Source organism: Rhineura floridana, chromosome 20 (assembly GCF_030035675.1).
Source record: "Rhineura floridana isolate rRhiFlo1 chromosome 20, rRhiFlo1.hap2, whole genome shotgun sequence".
Taxonomy (NCBI): Eukaryota; Metazoa; Chordata; class Lepidosauria; order Squamata; family Rhineuridae; genus Rhineura; species Rhineura floridana.
In genome coordinates, this window is record NC_084499.1 from 5,669,786 (window position 1) to 5,686,330 (window position 16,545).

General features: G+C 45.1%; 1 protein-coding gene across 2 annotated transcripts in view; it reads right to left on the reverse strand.

Annotated features, from left to right (window-relative positions):
• Positions 1 to 16,545, reverse strand: part of ODF2 (outer dense fiber of sperm tails 2) — a 61,198-nt gene that overhangs the window by 8,881 nt on the left and 35,772 nt on the right. For both annotated transcript variants that reach the window (XM_061604020.1, XM_061604021.1), the window contains exons 13-19: positions 15,892 to 16,027; positions 15,146 to 15,256; positions 12,524 to 12,628; positions 6,153 to 6,311; positions 4,674 to 4,774; positions 1,551 to 1,713; positions 86 to 211 (exon numbers count right to left, since the gene is read on the reverse strand). In XM_061604020.1, coding sequence (XP_061460004.1) covers positions 86 to 211; positions 1,551 to 1,713; positions 4,674 to 4,774; positions 6,153 to 6,311; positions 12,524 to 12,628; positions 15,146 to 15,256; positions 15,892 to 16,027 — 901 coding nt within the window. The remainder of the gene's footprint in view (positions 1 to 85; positions 212 to 1,550; positions 1,714 to 4,673; positions 4,775 to 6,152; positions 6,312 to 12,523; positions 12,629 to 15,145; positions 15,257 to 15,891; positions 16,028 to 16,545) is intronic.

Genomic DNA, 16,545 nt, shown 5'->3' on the forward strand with positions numbered 1-16,545 from the left:
CCCAGTCCTGGCACATGGATCAAGCTCCCCTAACAGGTCAGGACTGCCAACATGGAAAAGGTTTCTGTTGCAGCAAGCCACTCACATCATCTTTGCTCCGCCGCAGTTGATTTAGTTCTGTTTTTGTTCTGCTCAGCTGGGTCTCCAAATCTAGTATCTTGGACTGCGCTGTTCTTTCCCTTGCCACTGCACGGTCTCTTGTTTGTTCCACCTGCAGGCAGTAGAAACAGTTTGGCTTTAAGCACACAAAAAAGTATCCCCCTGCAAAAAAAAAAAAAAAGAATCTTTGGGGAAAGAGGGTGACCTGATCCCCATTTTCTAAAGCTAGGAAACATTAGTAAAAGTAACACTCTTCTCCATAATATTAGAAATGGAGGGTGGTTTTCAATGCTAGTTCTACTCAGAGTAGACCTGTTGAAGTTCATAGACATGACTAACTTTGGTTCATTAATTTGAATGGGTCTACTGAATAGGACTGAGTTGAAATACAACTCAGAGTTAATCTACATTGTGTCTGGTTGAGTAGCATATCAGGCTACAGAGAAACAAGAGGGGAGGGAAATGCCTACCCTCATTGCCATCAACTCCTCAAGACTGGAGTTGCTTACTGTCAACATGGCACATGACCCGAGGGCACACACATTTCCCTTAATACATACCCATTCCCCAAGAGCTTAAGGTAACTGATGTAGAGAACTTAGAGAAGCAAAAGGTGGTGGGGGAAACATGTATTGATTTTCCTTTATAATACAGAGATGGGCCAAGCTGCCCAACAATATCTTATCTATGCATTAATGCTTCCCCTTCCTCTCCTCTCCAAGCTATGTTTTTAAGTCCTTCATATTAGATCTTTTTCATTTACAATATACATATATGGAGAAGGCTATATCCTGAGAGCCAGCAAGATGTGCAATGACCAAATGTTTTTCTTTCACTGAGGAGATCTGGGTTTGGGTACCTGTCCATCCACAATGTTAATTGGGTGCTATCTCTTGGGCCAAACCTACCTCCCAGAGTTGTGAGGAGAAAACAGAAGGCACCCTCACACATGCTACCTTCAGATTGCATCTGAAGTAGGATGGGACAAAAGTGTGATGATATACAGGACCCTGACTAGAGGAAAAGCGGAAGCGCTTTTTCATCCTGAAGGTACCACTCTGAGTAACCTTCCATGTGCGCGTGGAGATACCAAGGACTAAACAGGTGGGACAATGGATGGGACATTTATACAGTGGGCTACATTCCAGCCACAAGAGTCAGAGGTTACCCCCACACCTCTGTATCCAAGCAACTGAAAGGCATTGCCACAGTTCCAGCCGAACAAAAGCACTCAAGGAGGGCACAGAGCAGTTGCAGGGTCCTGAGGGCCATATTTGCCTCTGGAGCCGAGGTACCCCACATTATACCAAAGCATCTTCTCACTGATCTCCTGTAGTCTTAAACGCAAATTACTTCTAGAGAGTAGATCTTACTCCCACTCTTGCAAGGGTAAGACCATACATGGTTATTTTCATGCTCCTTCAGACCTGTTGCTAAGTGAAGGTACCAACCTGCCTCTTGGCATCATCAATGGCCATCTCCAGTTGACGTGCTAACGAGCCACATTCCCGGGTTTTCTCTTCTAGTCGCAGCTGGGCCTGATGGATCGATTCCTCCCTTTTTGCTATGACCTGGAGGAATTCTATGTTCTGACCACTTGCCGCTTCAAGCTTCCTGAATCACAACCACAAAAAAAGATTCATGGGCACACGCATTTTAAAAAACATTCAATGTTTAAATCGACTTGATGAATCTTGAAATATGTTTCACTAGAGATTACATTTTTTGTAAGATGGATAGCCAATGGGGTGCCCTCCAGATGCTGGTGGACTCCAACTCCCACACAGCATGGCCAAAGGCTGGGGTTGATGTCCAGCAACATTTGAAGGGCACCATACTGGCTACCCCAATAACTGCAGGTGGCCGGCACTGTCTTTTTGTTGTTCTACCCACAGGGTATTTTTTTTAAAAGAAGGATAAAATGAAATAAAAGTTGTTTGATTAAAACATCTAATCAAGTCACAGCTCTAGTAAAAAGCAAACATAAGCCATATACACTATAGATACCATAGATTCTGCATAGTATGTGTTAAGTTGCCTTATACTGAGTCTGATCATCAGTTCCACCTAGGATCACCTGTCAGCACTGACTGGCAGCAGCAGCTCTCCAAACGTCTTTCCCTTCCCATCTTTCCCTGCTAGTGGAGATTCCTTAACTGGCGAGGTTGGTTTCTGGATCTTCTACTTGCAAAGCCTTCACTGAGCTATAGCTGCTCACCACACACCGTCACATTTGCTTTGCACAATGTGTCAGCTGTAGGCTTTAGTGCTTCTGAAGAGGTCTGGTTAAACATGCTGTCATTAGAACTGAGCATCAGAACTCTTAGGTACCCAGCACTTGCCTTCAGAGGCAGATTGTGGCAAGAACCTACCTACAGAGATTGCTGCAGTTTCTTGATCCCTGCCTCTGCTTGCCCCCCTTTTTTGCCTTCCCAACACTGCCACTAGCCCGGTTCACACATTGTGCTAAGACAAACCATGGCTTAGGGCAAGTGAACAAGTGTGAGAACTCTTAGAGAGACAACTGCAGCCACTTCACTTCTTCCCAGTTGTTTTGCTGCTGCATCACACTCGACAAAGCCACAGTCTGGCTTAGCAGGTCATCCGAATCCAGGCTCATGGTTAAGCCCTTCTGGACCAACCAGGAGCTGTAAAACACAGGACAAACCTTGGATAGGCTCGTGGCTAGTCTAGAGAGAGCTGAACCACAAGCCCAAGTTCAGACACGCTAAGTGAAACCTGGGCTTAGATCAGAGCGGTGCAGCAGCAGAACTGGGGAGAAGGGAAGCAGCCACCATCGCCTCTCCTGGACCCCACATATAAATAAATGCTGAACTAAGGTTTGGCTTTGCGTGACATGCCCATCAGGCCACTGTCTCTCCTCCTACCAAATCCAGCATCCATGACAGAGTTCCATATTTTAAGCTCACATAACACCTGCTGATTGATCTAACCAAATGGAAGAACTTTTGTACATAACGGCCTTCCAGTTTTGCTCTACCTGCTTAAGAGCCTGCTGGATCAGGCCAGTGGCCCATCTAGTCCAGCAGCACCCTGTTCTCATAGCGGCCAACCAGATGCCCATTATGGGAAGCCTGCAAGCAGGACCTGACTGCAACAGCACTCTCCCTTCCTGCGGTATTCAGAAGCACACTGTCTCCAACCGTATGAGGCAGAGCATAGCCATTGTGGCTAGTAGCTGTTGATAGCCTAATCCTCCATGGCTTTGTCTAATCCTCTTTTAAAGCCATCCAAATTGGTGGTCATGACTGTCTCCTGTGTCAGCTAATTCCATAGTTTAACTCTGCACTGCATGAAGAAGTACTTTCTTTTGTCTGTCCTGAATCTCCCAACGTTCAGCTTCATTGGATGTCCAGGAGTTCTAGTTTGATGAGAGAGAGAGAGAAAAACTTTCCTCTATCCACTTTCTCCATGCCATGCATAATTTTATACTCTTCTATATGTCGTGGTGTAGTGGTTAAGGTGTTGGACTAGGACCTGGGAGACCAGGGTTCGAATCCCCACACAGCCATGAAGCTCACTGGGTGACCTTGGGCCAGTCACTGCCTCTCAGCCTCAGAGGGAGGCAATGGTAAACCACCTCTGAATCAGAGCTTGGAAAAGTTACTTTTTTGAACTACAACTCCCATCATCCCTAGCTAGCATGGCCACTGGATTGGGCTGATGGGAGTTGTAGTTCAAAAAAGTAACTTTTCCAAGCTCTGCTCTGAATACCGCTTACCATGAAAACCCTATTCGTAGGGTCGCCATAAGTCAGAATTGACTTGAAGGCAGCACATTATTATTATATATGTCACCTCTTACTCGCCGCCTTTTCTCTAAATTAAAAAGCTCCAAATGTTGTAACCTTTCCCTCGTTGATTTTGGTTGCCCTTTTCTGAACCCTTCCCAGCTCTACAATATTCTTTTGAGCTGACCAGAACTGTATACAGTACTCCAAATCCAGCTTCACCATAGATTTGTATAATTATAATTATTATATTATCTTTATTTACACCCCGCCCTTTTTGCAAACTGGAACTCAAGGTGGCTTCCAGATAAAAGTAAGTACATATCATTAAGAACATATAAACATATAAAAATCAGCATTAAAACAGAATTAAACTATTAAGATGTTAAAACCAATTAGACATACACTTAAAATACTGCAACCCAGTTTAAGAGCATACAAGTAAAACAATAACATACAGCACCCTCTTCAATCACTACCCTTAAAGCCTTCAGTTCCAAAGGCCTGCCGGAAGAAAAAAGTCTTTAGCTGTCGGCGGAAGGACTGCACAGAGGAGGCCATTCTTGCCTCCCTAGGGAGGGAGTTCCAGAGCCTAGGGGCAGCCAACGAAAAGGCCCTATCTCGTGTCCCCACCAGTCGCACTTGTGAAGGTGTTGGGATTGCGAGAAGCATTATGCTATCAGATTTTTTATTTACAATTTCTAATGCCATGATCCCTAGCATGGAATTTGCCCTTTCCAGTTCTGCCACATGCTGGATCGACATCTGCAATGAACTATCCACAACAACCCCAAGGCCACATCCTCCTCACTTGCTCCCTAACCTCTCTAACTCTTCCAGTTTGAGGACCAGCTGCTTGTTCTCGTCCTGGGCCAACTGAGACTTCTCCCTCGTCATCTCCATCTTGTCTCCCTGAAGCTCAATCTAGAATGAAAGGATTAGGAATAAAGTTTTAAAAAAGAAAGCAGGTAAAATGTTTGAGATAGGCCAGCCCACCCACTCCAGAACAGCTACTGGTTATGGCTGCGGCTCTTTCTCACATCAATATCTCCCCCTTCTGTACTTCCTAAAGAAACAGGGAGTCGTTCAGAGAGACAGAGAGAGAGAAGGAATAGAAAAAGCTACCATGTCCAGGGCTTAAGTGGACCAGGGCTCATTTAATGCTTAATTTTATTACTTTCATATTGCACCTATCCTGGAACCCAATGGTAATAATGCATATGAGGTTTCCAGGCACTGGCTATACCCAGACTTGCTTAGCTTCAGCAAGACGGTGGCCTCATGTGCCCGCAAGACCATAGCCCCACATGAGAATCTGAACAGATTAGCATCAGAATCTGTTTTCATTATCAGGAGCTGGGACACACAGACACAGCATTTTGAGCTGGATGCCTTCACCTCATTACTGAATAACTATAACCAGCAACACCCCTCCAACTCAGACATCCACCCCATCCCCACGCTAGTCAGACGGATGACTGCAGGGCAGAGTTGAGCCCTGGTAACTCCTGTTGCACACTTTAAGCACTGTACATGTTCTTGTTTTTGTGCCCTTTTCAGAGCCCATTTTGATCCAGCATGAAAAAGACTTTCTTCTCAACGCCGCCCAAATGAACTGCCAGCCACCTGCAAGCAAAGCACACACAGGTTGACGAAAGCCCCAAAAGGAGAGAAGCCATCACAGAACACACACACACACACACGGCAAAAGGCTTAGGTAGCCGAGCAAAAGTACATGTGGGTTGTGAAAAACATGGAATTGCCTTCTGCAAGGAAAACCCAGGTGCTTGTCGATAGGCATATGTTATAGCTATGCTGGTATACACCCTAGGCCAAAAAATATCAAAAGTTCTAAGCAAATTAATAAACTCCCATAATATGATTAAATATGTCAAGAGTTTATTTCACAATGAGTTCTCCTTCACAGAGAAGAAAAACTAGGATTTTAGAAGAATTTGGATCATTACAAGAGCTGTAAAATTAGAGCCAAAAAGCCATGGAGATAAGACTTAGGTGATCATGAGTCAACTGAAGAGCAGACCAGAGGACAGGAAGTAATACAAGCGTAACGCACACAGCCACCATGATCCAAACTGCCAGAAGCACCCCACCACATAGTGTACAGAGTAGTACAAAGGCAAGACAAAGACATAACACGCATCCTTTTATTCTGCAGTGCAGATGTTTTAATCATTTCAAAAAGAGACGAGACAAGAGACAAAGATTGCACTTTCTTGATGCTAGAGGCTCATTTTGGTCCCCGGCTCGAGGTTCGTGTAGGCACCTTCTGCCATTCCCTTACCCGTTGACGGAGATCTGTGATCATGGCTGACAGGTCCATGTTCTTCTTCTCATAACTCTTGAGCTGATCTTGACACTCAGCCAGCTTTGACTCTGTGAGCTTCAGGATCTCGGGAAGCTTTTCTAGTTCGGCAATCTGACTCTGGAACTGCTTACGAGCCTAAGGGGAAAGGTGCAAGAAGCGGAAATTAAAGAGAAGCCAGGATGCTTGGCCACCAGACTTTAAAAAAAACCAAAATACAAAACACCACGCATTCGATCCATTTATATAAGCTAAGGGCCAGACCATTATGTGACCTTAAGTGCATCTTTGCATTTAATGTGGAGTTTGGTGCCTTTAAAAGAAAAAAGAAAAAAAGGCAAGTATTTCATATTTTATACTTCTTACCCACCCTGCACCACAAGTTCCCAAAGCAGGTTACAAAAATAATATAATCATAAAATAAATAAGTGTAAAAACTGTCATGAAAGCCTGCATCTAAGATGGCTGTGGAGCAGGGAATTGTGGGGTTTCTTTTGACAGTGTGGGATCTTCACAGGTTAACATTTGGCTTTTGCTAACTGGCATGAGTTGGCAGTTTTACTGTCCAGCTGCAGGTAAACAAAGGCCCAGCCTAACACCTTCTTATCAGTAAAGGACCTGGTTCCATCAAGGTCATAAAGCCTGGGAAGCGCAGCTAGGGAGGATGTGCCATTTGGCTGGTGATTAACGAGCCCTTACCTCATACAGAAGTCCCTGACCGGATAATTGTCTCCGGCTTGTTGCTGAGGATTTTGCCATTCGTATGGGCAGAAAATTCTAAGTTTTGTTCCTCTCTTGGGTTCCATCATGCCTACTTGATGTTACCCGGTGAGGTTCCATCTTGCCATAGACTATCCGGACTGCTACCTCTCTGAGGAGAGGTGGCTAACCAACTGCAAGCCTTTTTTGTAAGTATTAGATTAGGCTAGCTATTCTTTGTTGTTTTTCTGTTGTGATTGAACTCTCTCTGTTTTACCTTGCCCCTCTTGGGTGTGGATATTAAGGAACTACTTTGCTGCTGTAACTGTGTACCTCTTTTATTCTTTAATAAACTTATTTCTATCTACCAGTGTGTGTTCATTTCAGGAGAAGGTTGGTTCTAAATCTGATACCTTGGCCATTGCCCATGACTACTGTATAACTGGGTGTTTGCCTAAGGCTCCAGGGCAAGGAGTGTCTTTTTGGCTCTGGCTCTTTGGAATTCCTGGCAAGTTTTCTGGGCTCAGAGTGGTTAACCAGTGGAAAGGGAGGTGGCAGCTATCTACCCTGCAGGGCTGATGTGAGCGTGCACAGCCTTGGCAGAGAAGGATATCTTGCCAAGATCAATTGCCCTGGGTAGGGAATTGGCTCCTGGGACGGTGAAAGGCGGGGGGAGGACCCCCGGCTATCATCACAAAAACAATTTAAAACAGTTCCATATATATAACAATACAAACATTTAACAACAGTTCCACATATAAAAACAGTTCTAATAGCGGGATAAAGAACCATTACCCCTAGATTATACTTAAAAGGCTTGGAAGATCTTCAGCAAACCCTCCTCCTTTTTCTGAAGCTGATATATGCATTGAGGGGGAATTCCCCAATGCAAGTAGTGGCAAAGGTTAAATCCTCCCTCCCTCCCTCCATCCTGATCATCAGCACCCCAATGCTATTTGCATTTGAAAAAGCAACACACATTAAGTGCAAAGGTGCACTTCATGTCACTTGCAGAGTGGCCCCAAGGCAGGGGTGGGAAGCCTTTTCCAGCTTGAGGGCCACATGCCCTTCTGAGCAACCTTCTGGAGTCCACATACGAGCGGTGGACAGGGGCCAGAGCCAAAAGTGGGAAGAAAAATAAATGGTGGATTTTACCTTTATACATTAGGTTACTTTGTACACATATCCCTGCCTCTCTGTCTTCCATCCAAATAAGCAAGAGGCATTATCAGGAAACATTCCAGCCACGCACAAACACCAGCAGGGCCAGTGAGGAGGACAGTGGGGGCTTGGGTTGAATCCTGAGGGCCAGACAGAGAAGTCTGGAAGCCACAGTTGGCCCCTGAACCTGAGGCTTCCCACCTCTGCCCGAAGGCCTGGAGCAGGCACAATATTGGGTGCTACAAAAATTCAGTCTGGAATAAGCCACTAGGCTCACATGCTGTTTTAGATCATCAGAAGAGCCTGCCGGATCTGGTCAGAGGCCCATCTAGTCCAGCATCCTGTACTCAGAGTGACTAACCAGAGGCTTCTGGAAGGCCACAAACAGGATCTGAGCGCAACAGTGGTCTGTCCACCTGCCATTCCCATAAGAACATAAGAAGAGCCTGCTGGATCAGGCCAGTGGCCCATCTAGTCCAGCATCCTGTTCTCACAGTGGCCAACCAGGTGCCTGGGGGAAGCCCGCAAGCAGGACCCGAGTGCAAGAACACTCTCCCATCCTGAGGCTTCCGGCAACTGGTTTTCAGAAGCATGCTGCCTCTGACTAGGGTGGCAGAGCACAGCCATCATGGCTAGTAGCCATTGATAGCCCTGTCCTCCATGAATTTGTCTAATCTTCTTTTAAAGCCGTCCAAGCTGGTGGCCATTACTGCGTCTTGTGGGAGCAAATTCCATAGTTTAACTATGCGCTGAGTAAAGAAGTACTTCCTTTTGTCTGTCCTGAATCTTCCAACATTCAGCTTCTTTGAATGTCCACGAGTTCTAGTATTATGAGAGAGGGAGAAGAACTTTTCTCTATCCACTTTCTCAATGCCATGCATAATTTTATACACTTCTATCATGTCTCCTCTGACCCGCCTTTTCTCTCAACTAAAAAGCCCCAAATGCTGCAACCTTTCCTCGTAAGGGAGTCGCTCCATCCCCTTGATCATTCTGGTTGCCCTCTTCTGAACCTTTTCCAACTCTATAATATCCTTTTTGAGATGAGGCGACCAGAACTGTACACAGTATTCCAAATGCGGCCGCACCATAGATTTATACAACGGCATTATGATATCGGCTGTTTTATTTTCAATACCTTTCCTAATTATCGCTAGCATGGAATTTGCCTTTTTCACAGCTGCCGCACACTGGGTCGACATTTTCATCGTGCTGTCCACTACAACCCCGAGGTCTCTCTTCTGGTCGGTCACCGCCAGTTCAGACCCCATGAGCGTATATGTGAAATGAAGATTTTTGCTCCAATATGCATAATTTTACACTTGTTTATATTGAATTGCATTTGCCATTTTTCTGCCCATTCACTCAGTTTGGAGAGGTCTTTTTGGAGCTCTTCGCAATCCCTTTTTGTTTTAACAACCCTGAACAATTTAGTGTCGTCAGCAAACTTGGCCACTTCACTGCTCACTCCTAATTCTAGGTCATTAATGAACAAGTTGAAAAGTACAGGTTCCAATACCGATCCTTGAGGGACTCCACTTTCTACAGCCCTCCATTGGGAGAACTGTCCGTTTATTCCTACTCTCTGCTTTCTGCTTCTTAACCAATTCCTTATCCACAAGAGGACCTCTCCTCTTATTCCATGACTGCTAAGCTTCCTCAGAAGCCTTTGGTGAGGTACCTTGTCAAACGCTTTTTGAAAGTCTAAGTACACTATGTCCACTGGATCACCTCTATCTATATGCTTGTTGACACTCTCAAAGAATTCTAATAGGTTACTGAGACAGGACTTTCCCTTGCAGAAGCCATGCTGGCTCTGCTTCAGCAAGGCTTGTTCTTCTATGTGCTTAGTTAATCGAGCTTTAATAATACTTTCTACCAGTTTTCCAGGGACAGAAGTTAAGCTAACTGGCCTGTAATTTCCGGGATCCCCTCTGGATCCCTTTTTGAAGATTGGCATTACATTTGCCACTTTCCAGTCCTCAGGCACGGAGGAGGACCCAAGGGACAAGTTACATATTTTAGTTAGCAGATCAGCAATTTCACCTTTGAGTTCTTTGAGAACTCTCAGGTGGATGCCATCCGGGCCCGGTGATTTGTCAGTTTTTATATTGTCCATTAAGCTTAGAACTTCCTCTCTCGTTACCACTATTTGTCTCAGTTCCTCAGAATCCCTTCCTGCAAATGTTAGTTCAGGTTCAGGGATCTGACCTATATCTTCCACTGTGAAGACAGATGCAAAGAATTCATTTAGCTTCTCTGCAATCTCCTTATCGTTCTTTAGTACACCTTTGACTCCCTTATCATCCAAGGGTCCAATTGTCTCCCTAGATGGTCTCCTGCTTTGAATGTATTTATAGAATTTTTTGTTGTTGGTTTTTACGTTCTTAGCAATGTGCTCCTCAAATTCTTTTTTAGCATCCCTTATTGTCTTCTTGCATTTCTTTTGCCAGAGTTTGTGTTCTTTTTTATTTTCTTCATTTGGACAAGACTTCCATTTTTTGAAGGAAGACTTTTTGCCTCTAAGAGCTTCCTTGACTTTGCTCATTAACCATGCTGGCATCTTCTTGGCCCTGGCAGTACCTTTTCTGATCTGCGGTATGCACTCCAGTTGAGCTTCTAATATAGTGTTTTTAAACAACTTCCAAGCATTTTCGAGTGATGTGACCCTCCGGACTTTGTTTTTCAGCTTTCTTTTTACCAATCCCCTCATTTTTGAGAAGTTTCCTCTTTTGAAGTCAAATGTGACCGTGTTGGATTTTCTTGGCAATTGGCCAGTTACATGTTTAATTTATATGTTTAATTTAATAGCACTGTGGTCACTGCTCCCAATCGGTTCAACAACACTTACATCTCGCACCAGGTCCCGGTCCCCACTGAGGATTAAGTCCAGGGTTGCCGTCCCTCTGGTCGGTTCCATGACCAACTGGTCTAGGGAATAGTCATTTAGAATATCTAGAAACTTTGCTTCTTTGTCATGACTGGAACACATATGCAGCCGGTCTATGTCCGGGTAGTTGAAGTCACCCATTACTACCACATTTCCTAGTTTGGATGCTTCCTCAATTTCATATCTCATCTCAAGGTCTCCCTGAGCATTTTGATCAGGGGGACGATAGATCGTTCCCAGTATTAAGTCCCTCCTGGGGCACGGTATCACCACCCACAACGATTCTGTGGAGGAGTCTGCCTCTTTTGGGGTTTCGAGCTTGCTGGATTCAATGCCTTCTTTCACGTATAGAGCGACTCCGCCACCAATACGTCCTTCCCTGTCCTTCCGATATAGTTTATATCCAGGGATAACCGTATCCCACTGGTTTTCTCCATTCCACCAGGTCTCCGTTATGCTCAATATATCAATGCTCTCCTCTAAGACCAAGCACTCCAGTTCTCCCATCTTGGTTCGGAGGCTCCTAGCATTAGCGTACAGGCACTTGTAAGCAGTGTAAGCAGTGTCTCTCTTCAAGTGTCTTTGGCACTTGTGGTTTGGCCTGTGGTAATTTTGCTCTTCTGAATTTATATCCTGTGCCCCTGCTCTCACAATGCCTACTTCTAGGCCTACCCCTTTTAAAATTTCATCATTTCTTTGGTTTTTATCCCAGGGGGGAGGTTTATTCCGAACCGGACCTTTCTCAGCTCCTGTCGGGTTTCCCCCCTCAGTCAGTTTAAAAGCTGCTCTGCCACCTTTTTAATTTTAAGTGCCAGCAGTCTGGTTCCATTCTGGTTCAAGTGGAGCCCGTCCCTTTTGTACAGGCCCGGCTTGTCCCAAAATGTTCCCCAGTGCCTAACAAATCCGAACCCTTCCACCCGACACCATCGTCTCATCCACGCATTGAGACTGCGAAGCTGGGCCTGTCTGGCTGGTCCTGCGCGTGGAACCGGTAGCATTTCAGAGAAAGCCACCAGCAACTGGCATTCAGATTCATACCACCTCTGACAGCGGAGGCAGCACATTGCCTTATCCTCCCGGGGATTTGCCTAACCCTCTTTTAAAGCCATGGGTGGCCAGCACTACTTGCAGTCATCTAGCTTCCTCAATATTCTACTAATTCCACAGTGCCCACACTCTGAATCACTCTGATGGGGGAAGACACAATATAATACACAATCTAATGGATCCTCCCATTATGTTCCTTTAAAAAAAAAAAAAGGAGTAACAGAAAAGTCCCAGAGGCACGGGCCTCCAGTGTGTGAGGGTGTACTGACTCCCACCCCAGTGAACTATTACCCCCAGATTTCATTAAAAAAGGTTTCCAGCATTCGCAGAACCAGAGATATGAGGCAACACCTACAGGAACTAGTCTCTTCACTTTTTGGTGTTAAACTCGCCTGCTCTCACCTTTTCAGTGTTTTATTCTCATTCTCTCCCCCCCCCACACACACAGAAAAATTCTTGTGGACGCCGCCCATGCCTGGAGGACTCACACAACCCTCTAATCCCCTCGCCCCCAGTCCTTATGCCTCACCCACAGTTTGGATCAGACACTTACATTTTCAATTTCCTTGGCCATTTCTTCTTTCAATGCTTTGTTCTCCTTGTCGCAAAGCTCCAGTTTCATAGTCACCTCATCAGCTTCCACTCGGGTTTTCAACACCTGGGCACAAGAGTTTTGGGTTTGTTTTTAGAAGGAGAAGACACACGTATACAGCGGCTGCACTGTTAACAGGAACTGGATTTGTCATGCTTCAATTTTTGTCTATTGAGTGCAATATGAAACCAACTGACAGTTGCAGTGTTCAAAATCTAGAGAGGAAGCCTTAAGAGTCTCGTTCATATGGCCATTTCATTTTTAACCAATCCTCAGTATAGAAGTCATTGCAGTTACGTCCTCATCAAAAGGAATTAGAATTAAGGATAGACATCCCCCTATTCCTGAACTACTTTTCCTCATCAGTGTGGGGACACAGTAACAGCTGCCCCAATACACTGCACCTTAGAGACAGTTTCCTCTCTAAACAGAGTAGAAGATAATTATGAAATCCATATCTGACAACTTTACTGAACAACAATCCTTTTCATAAAGCAAGTGTGGGGAATCTCTGGCCCTCCAGATGTTGCTGAACAACAACTCCCATCAGCCCCAGCAAGGACGGCCAATGGCCAGGGATGATGCGAGTTGTAGTTCAGCAACACCTGGAGGGCCAAAGGTTCCCCATACCTGTCATAAAGGATATTATATTTCTGCACACAAGTCTGTGCTAGTAGTAGTTTCAGTTTTGTTAATTCATATATAGTGATCAGATCGCTACAAAGCAAGAATTTCACAAAAGGAACTACAAGTTTATGTTGCTAGATTTTACACAAACAAGATTTACACAAACCCAAATTATACAAAAGCATACACAAACGTAAAATTTTGAATCTGGGCTCCTGCTGGGAGGAAGGGCGGGATATAAATCAAATAATAAATAAATAAATAAATCTCTCTGGCAAGACACAGCATCTACACTTTCCCTAACATAAATTGATTGCTATATATGTCTCAAATATGTAGTCAAAATGATGTATAAAATAGGAATTAAGTAAAATACAATATATTCATAAAAAACTATAACATAATATTCAATCAATACTACCCATAATCATACACTCATCCATATCCCTCAATACAAAATCCTAAACCAGTCACTTTTGTGTAACAAAGACAGCTGATCATGAAGAGAGATTGAAAGGACTGGGCATGTTCAGCCTTGAGAAGACTGAGGGGAGATATGATAGCACTGTTCAAGTACATGAAAGGTTGCCACAGAGAGGAGGGCCAGGATCTCTTCTTGATTGTCCCACAGCGCAGGACATGTAATAATGCGCTCAAGTTACAGGAAGCCAGATTTCGACTGAACATCAGGAAAAACTTCCTAACTGTTACAGCAGTACAACAATGGAACCAATAACCTAGGGAGGTGGTGGGTTCTCCAACACTGAAGGCATTCAAGAGACAGCCACTTGTCGGGCATGCTTTAAGTTGGATTCCTGCATTGAGCAGGGGGCTGGACTCGATGGCCTTATAGGCCCCTTCCAATTCTACGATTCTATGACCAGATAAAAAATTGAAACAGGCTTAGAAATAAAATAAAAATTAACTCCTATCCCATGTTATATACAACAGCACAGAATTATTTGCCTTAGCCAGATGGGAGAGAGATTACAAGTCTTATGGATAAATCTCACATATCTCCCTAGAACTGACTCAGCACATTAGTCAAAGAAGAATATATAATAGCACTATGTGCAAGATCTCCAAGCAGTTTTTAACCACAAGGCACACTGAGAATATGGTCTGTTCCCATTACCTTCATTTCAAAACCACCAAAGGCATGAGCTTTAACCAAGCTGTGATACAAGGCTATAGTTCAGAAAAGCCTAATTTCACCACAAAGGGTAAGACAAACTCCTAAGGCTCAGCTAAGACATAAGAGAAGCCCACAGTGACTGGCTTGTCTCTATGCCAGCTGTTGCCAACCTGGCGCCCTCCAGATGTTAGTGCTACAACTCCCAATGTTGCAGCTATCAGAGTCATGTTGATGGAAGTCCAAAATGTCCGGAGGGCACCAGGCTAGTGAAGGCTGTTGCATGTGAATGTAGCCTAGGCCAAGACATCTGCACCACAACAGTCTCTTCTTTGCTGCTGCCAGGATGAGATCAAACAGCCAATTACATGTTGGCCCAAGTGAAGGAAGACCTTGGAGACATTTACAAAACTCATCAGGTTTAAGCCTGTTTTGGTGCTCTCAAATCCTTCTCTGTATTTGGGTGCGCATTCACTGTTCAATTAGTACTGCAGTCAGGTACATCCTCTCACATTTTGCCACTCCTAAGCCACTCTGGAAACCATTATTGGATGAAAAGTAGGCTATTTCCACATTAAGTTCTCCAAGAACAGAGGGCAACAAAATGAAATGGACCAACTTTAACTTCATGTAGTAATACGGCAGGGGCTGATCATACACTCACTTTCCACTGATATCCAGAATAGAACTTGCCAAAGAACTTGCTTACATACAGACACGGAACGCCTGAAAACCAGGCACACAGCTCTGTCCCACTCTCAAAGTTCCAGAGCTTTACAGCTGCACAAAACATATGAAAACTAAAAGGTTTTCGAGTGCCGTACCTGATTCTTGTAGGTTTCAATCACCCCTTCGTAGTTCTTGAGGGATGCTTTGAGCTGTGCTATCTCCTGCTGAGCTTTATTCAGCCTGTCCTCCACCGGGAGCATGCTAGTCTGGAAGAACCAAAAAACAGCCGTATCCAGTCAGAAGGGTGGGACTGCTAGTCTGCGAGGCAAACAACTTCCGCCCCCCCAGTCAATCCAAGCATAACCCCATTTGGAACATCTCCTGCACCCTCTCAGCTGAAATGGACGCGAGTTACTTGAAAAATGCTTCTGTACATTTCAGTGAGGATGGGGTAGATGTTCCTAGTAGACCTCCAGATGTTTGGAACTACAACTCCATCAGCCCGCCACCAACAGGGCTCTGCAAGGCACCTCTGATTTAATTGGGGGCTTGAACTGGAGGTCCTGACCGGGCCCCCAATTTGGGCCGGATCACTCCGTGCCCAACCTGAATCAGGGGCTTTGCACAGCCCTAGGATCAGGCAGTGAGGGGAAGGAGATGATGCGGTCAGAGAGTCTTGCCTGCATCATTTCCTTCTCTCCCCACTGTATGTTTAATAACTTCCCACTGCTTTTTGGCACCTCTGGGTCTCTCCAAGTGGACCCAGCCCAGGACGATCCAGGGCTGCCTCCACCTGATCCAGAAGTGTCCCAATTCAGTTCGGGATTGGTTACATGACCCTACTAGCCAAAACATCCAAGAGGGCATCAGCCTGGTGAATAATTAGGACTTCTCTCCTGACCTTCAGCCTCTCATTCTCCAGTTTGATGGAGGTGCTCTCCGTGACCTGCCGGTGCAGTTTGTCCACCATCGCATCTCTGTCTTCCCGCATCTTGTCCTCCATACTGGTCTGCTGCTCCAGCAGGTCTGAAATGCGGCTGAAATACAGGGCAGGGGAAGTTACCCGTTAGCACGAGGAAGAAAAGAGCAGCCTCAGTTCAAAGCAGAATTTCACACACACAATAATCTTTTAAAATAACATGAGTCTCACAGAGCAAGGGGGAACAACCTGCGGCCCTCCAGATGTTGCTGGCTGGGGCCGACGGGAGCATGGAGTGCAACAACATATCAAGAGCCACAGGCTGCCCACCTCTGTGAGAGAGAAGGCCAGTGTGGCCAGTGTGTGCAGTGGTTAGACTGCGCAATTATATTAGGATTGGAAGAGATGTAGGTTGAAATCCCCACATAGCCACAAACTGGGGTGACCTTGAGCCAATCATTCTCTCTCAGTCTGATCTATCTCACAGGACTGTTGTGAGGATAAGAATTAGATTCAGCTCCATGGAGGAAAGAGGGAGATTAATATTAATTACATTTAACTCTCATAAGGCCCTGCATAGTCTTTAAAGATTGGCCTGAGTGGCCATCCTGAACACCACTGCCCATAAGTGAGATC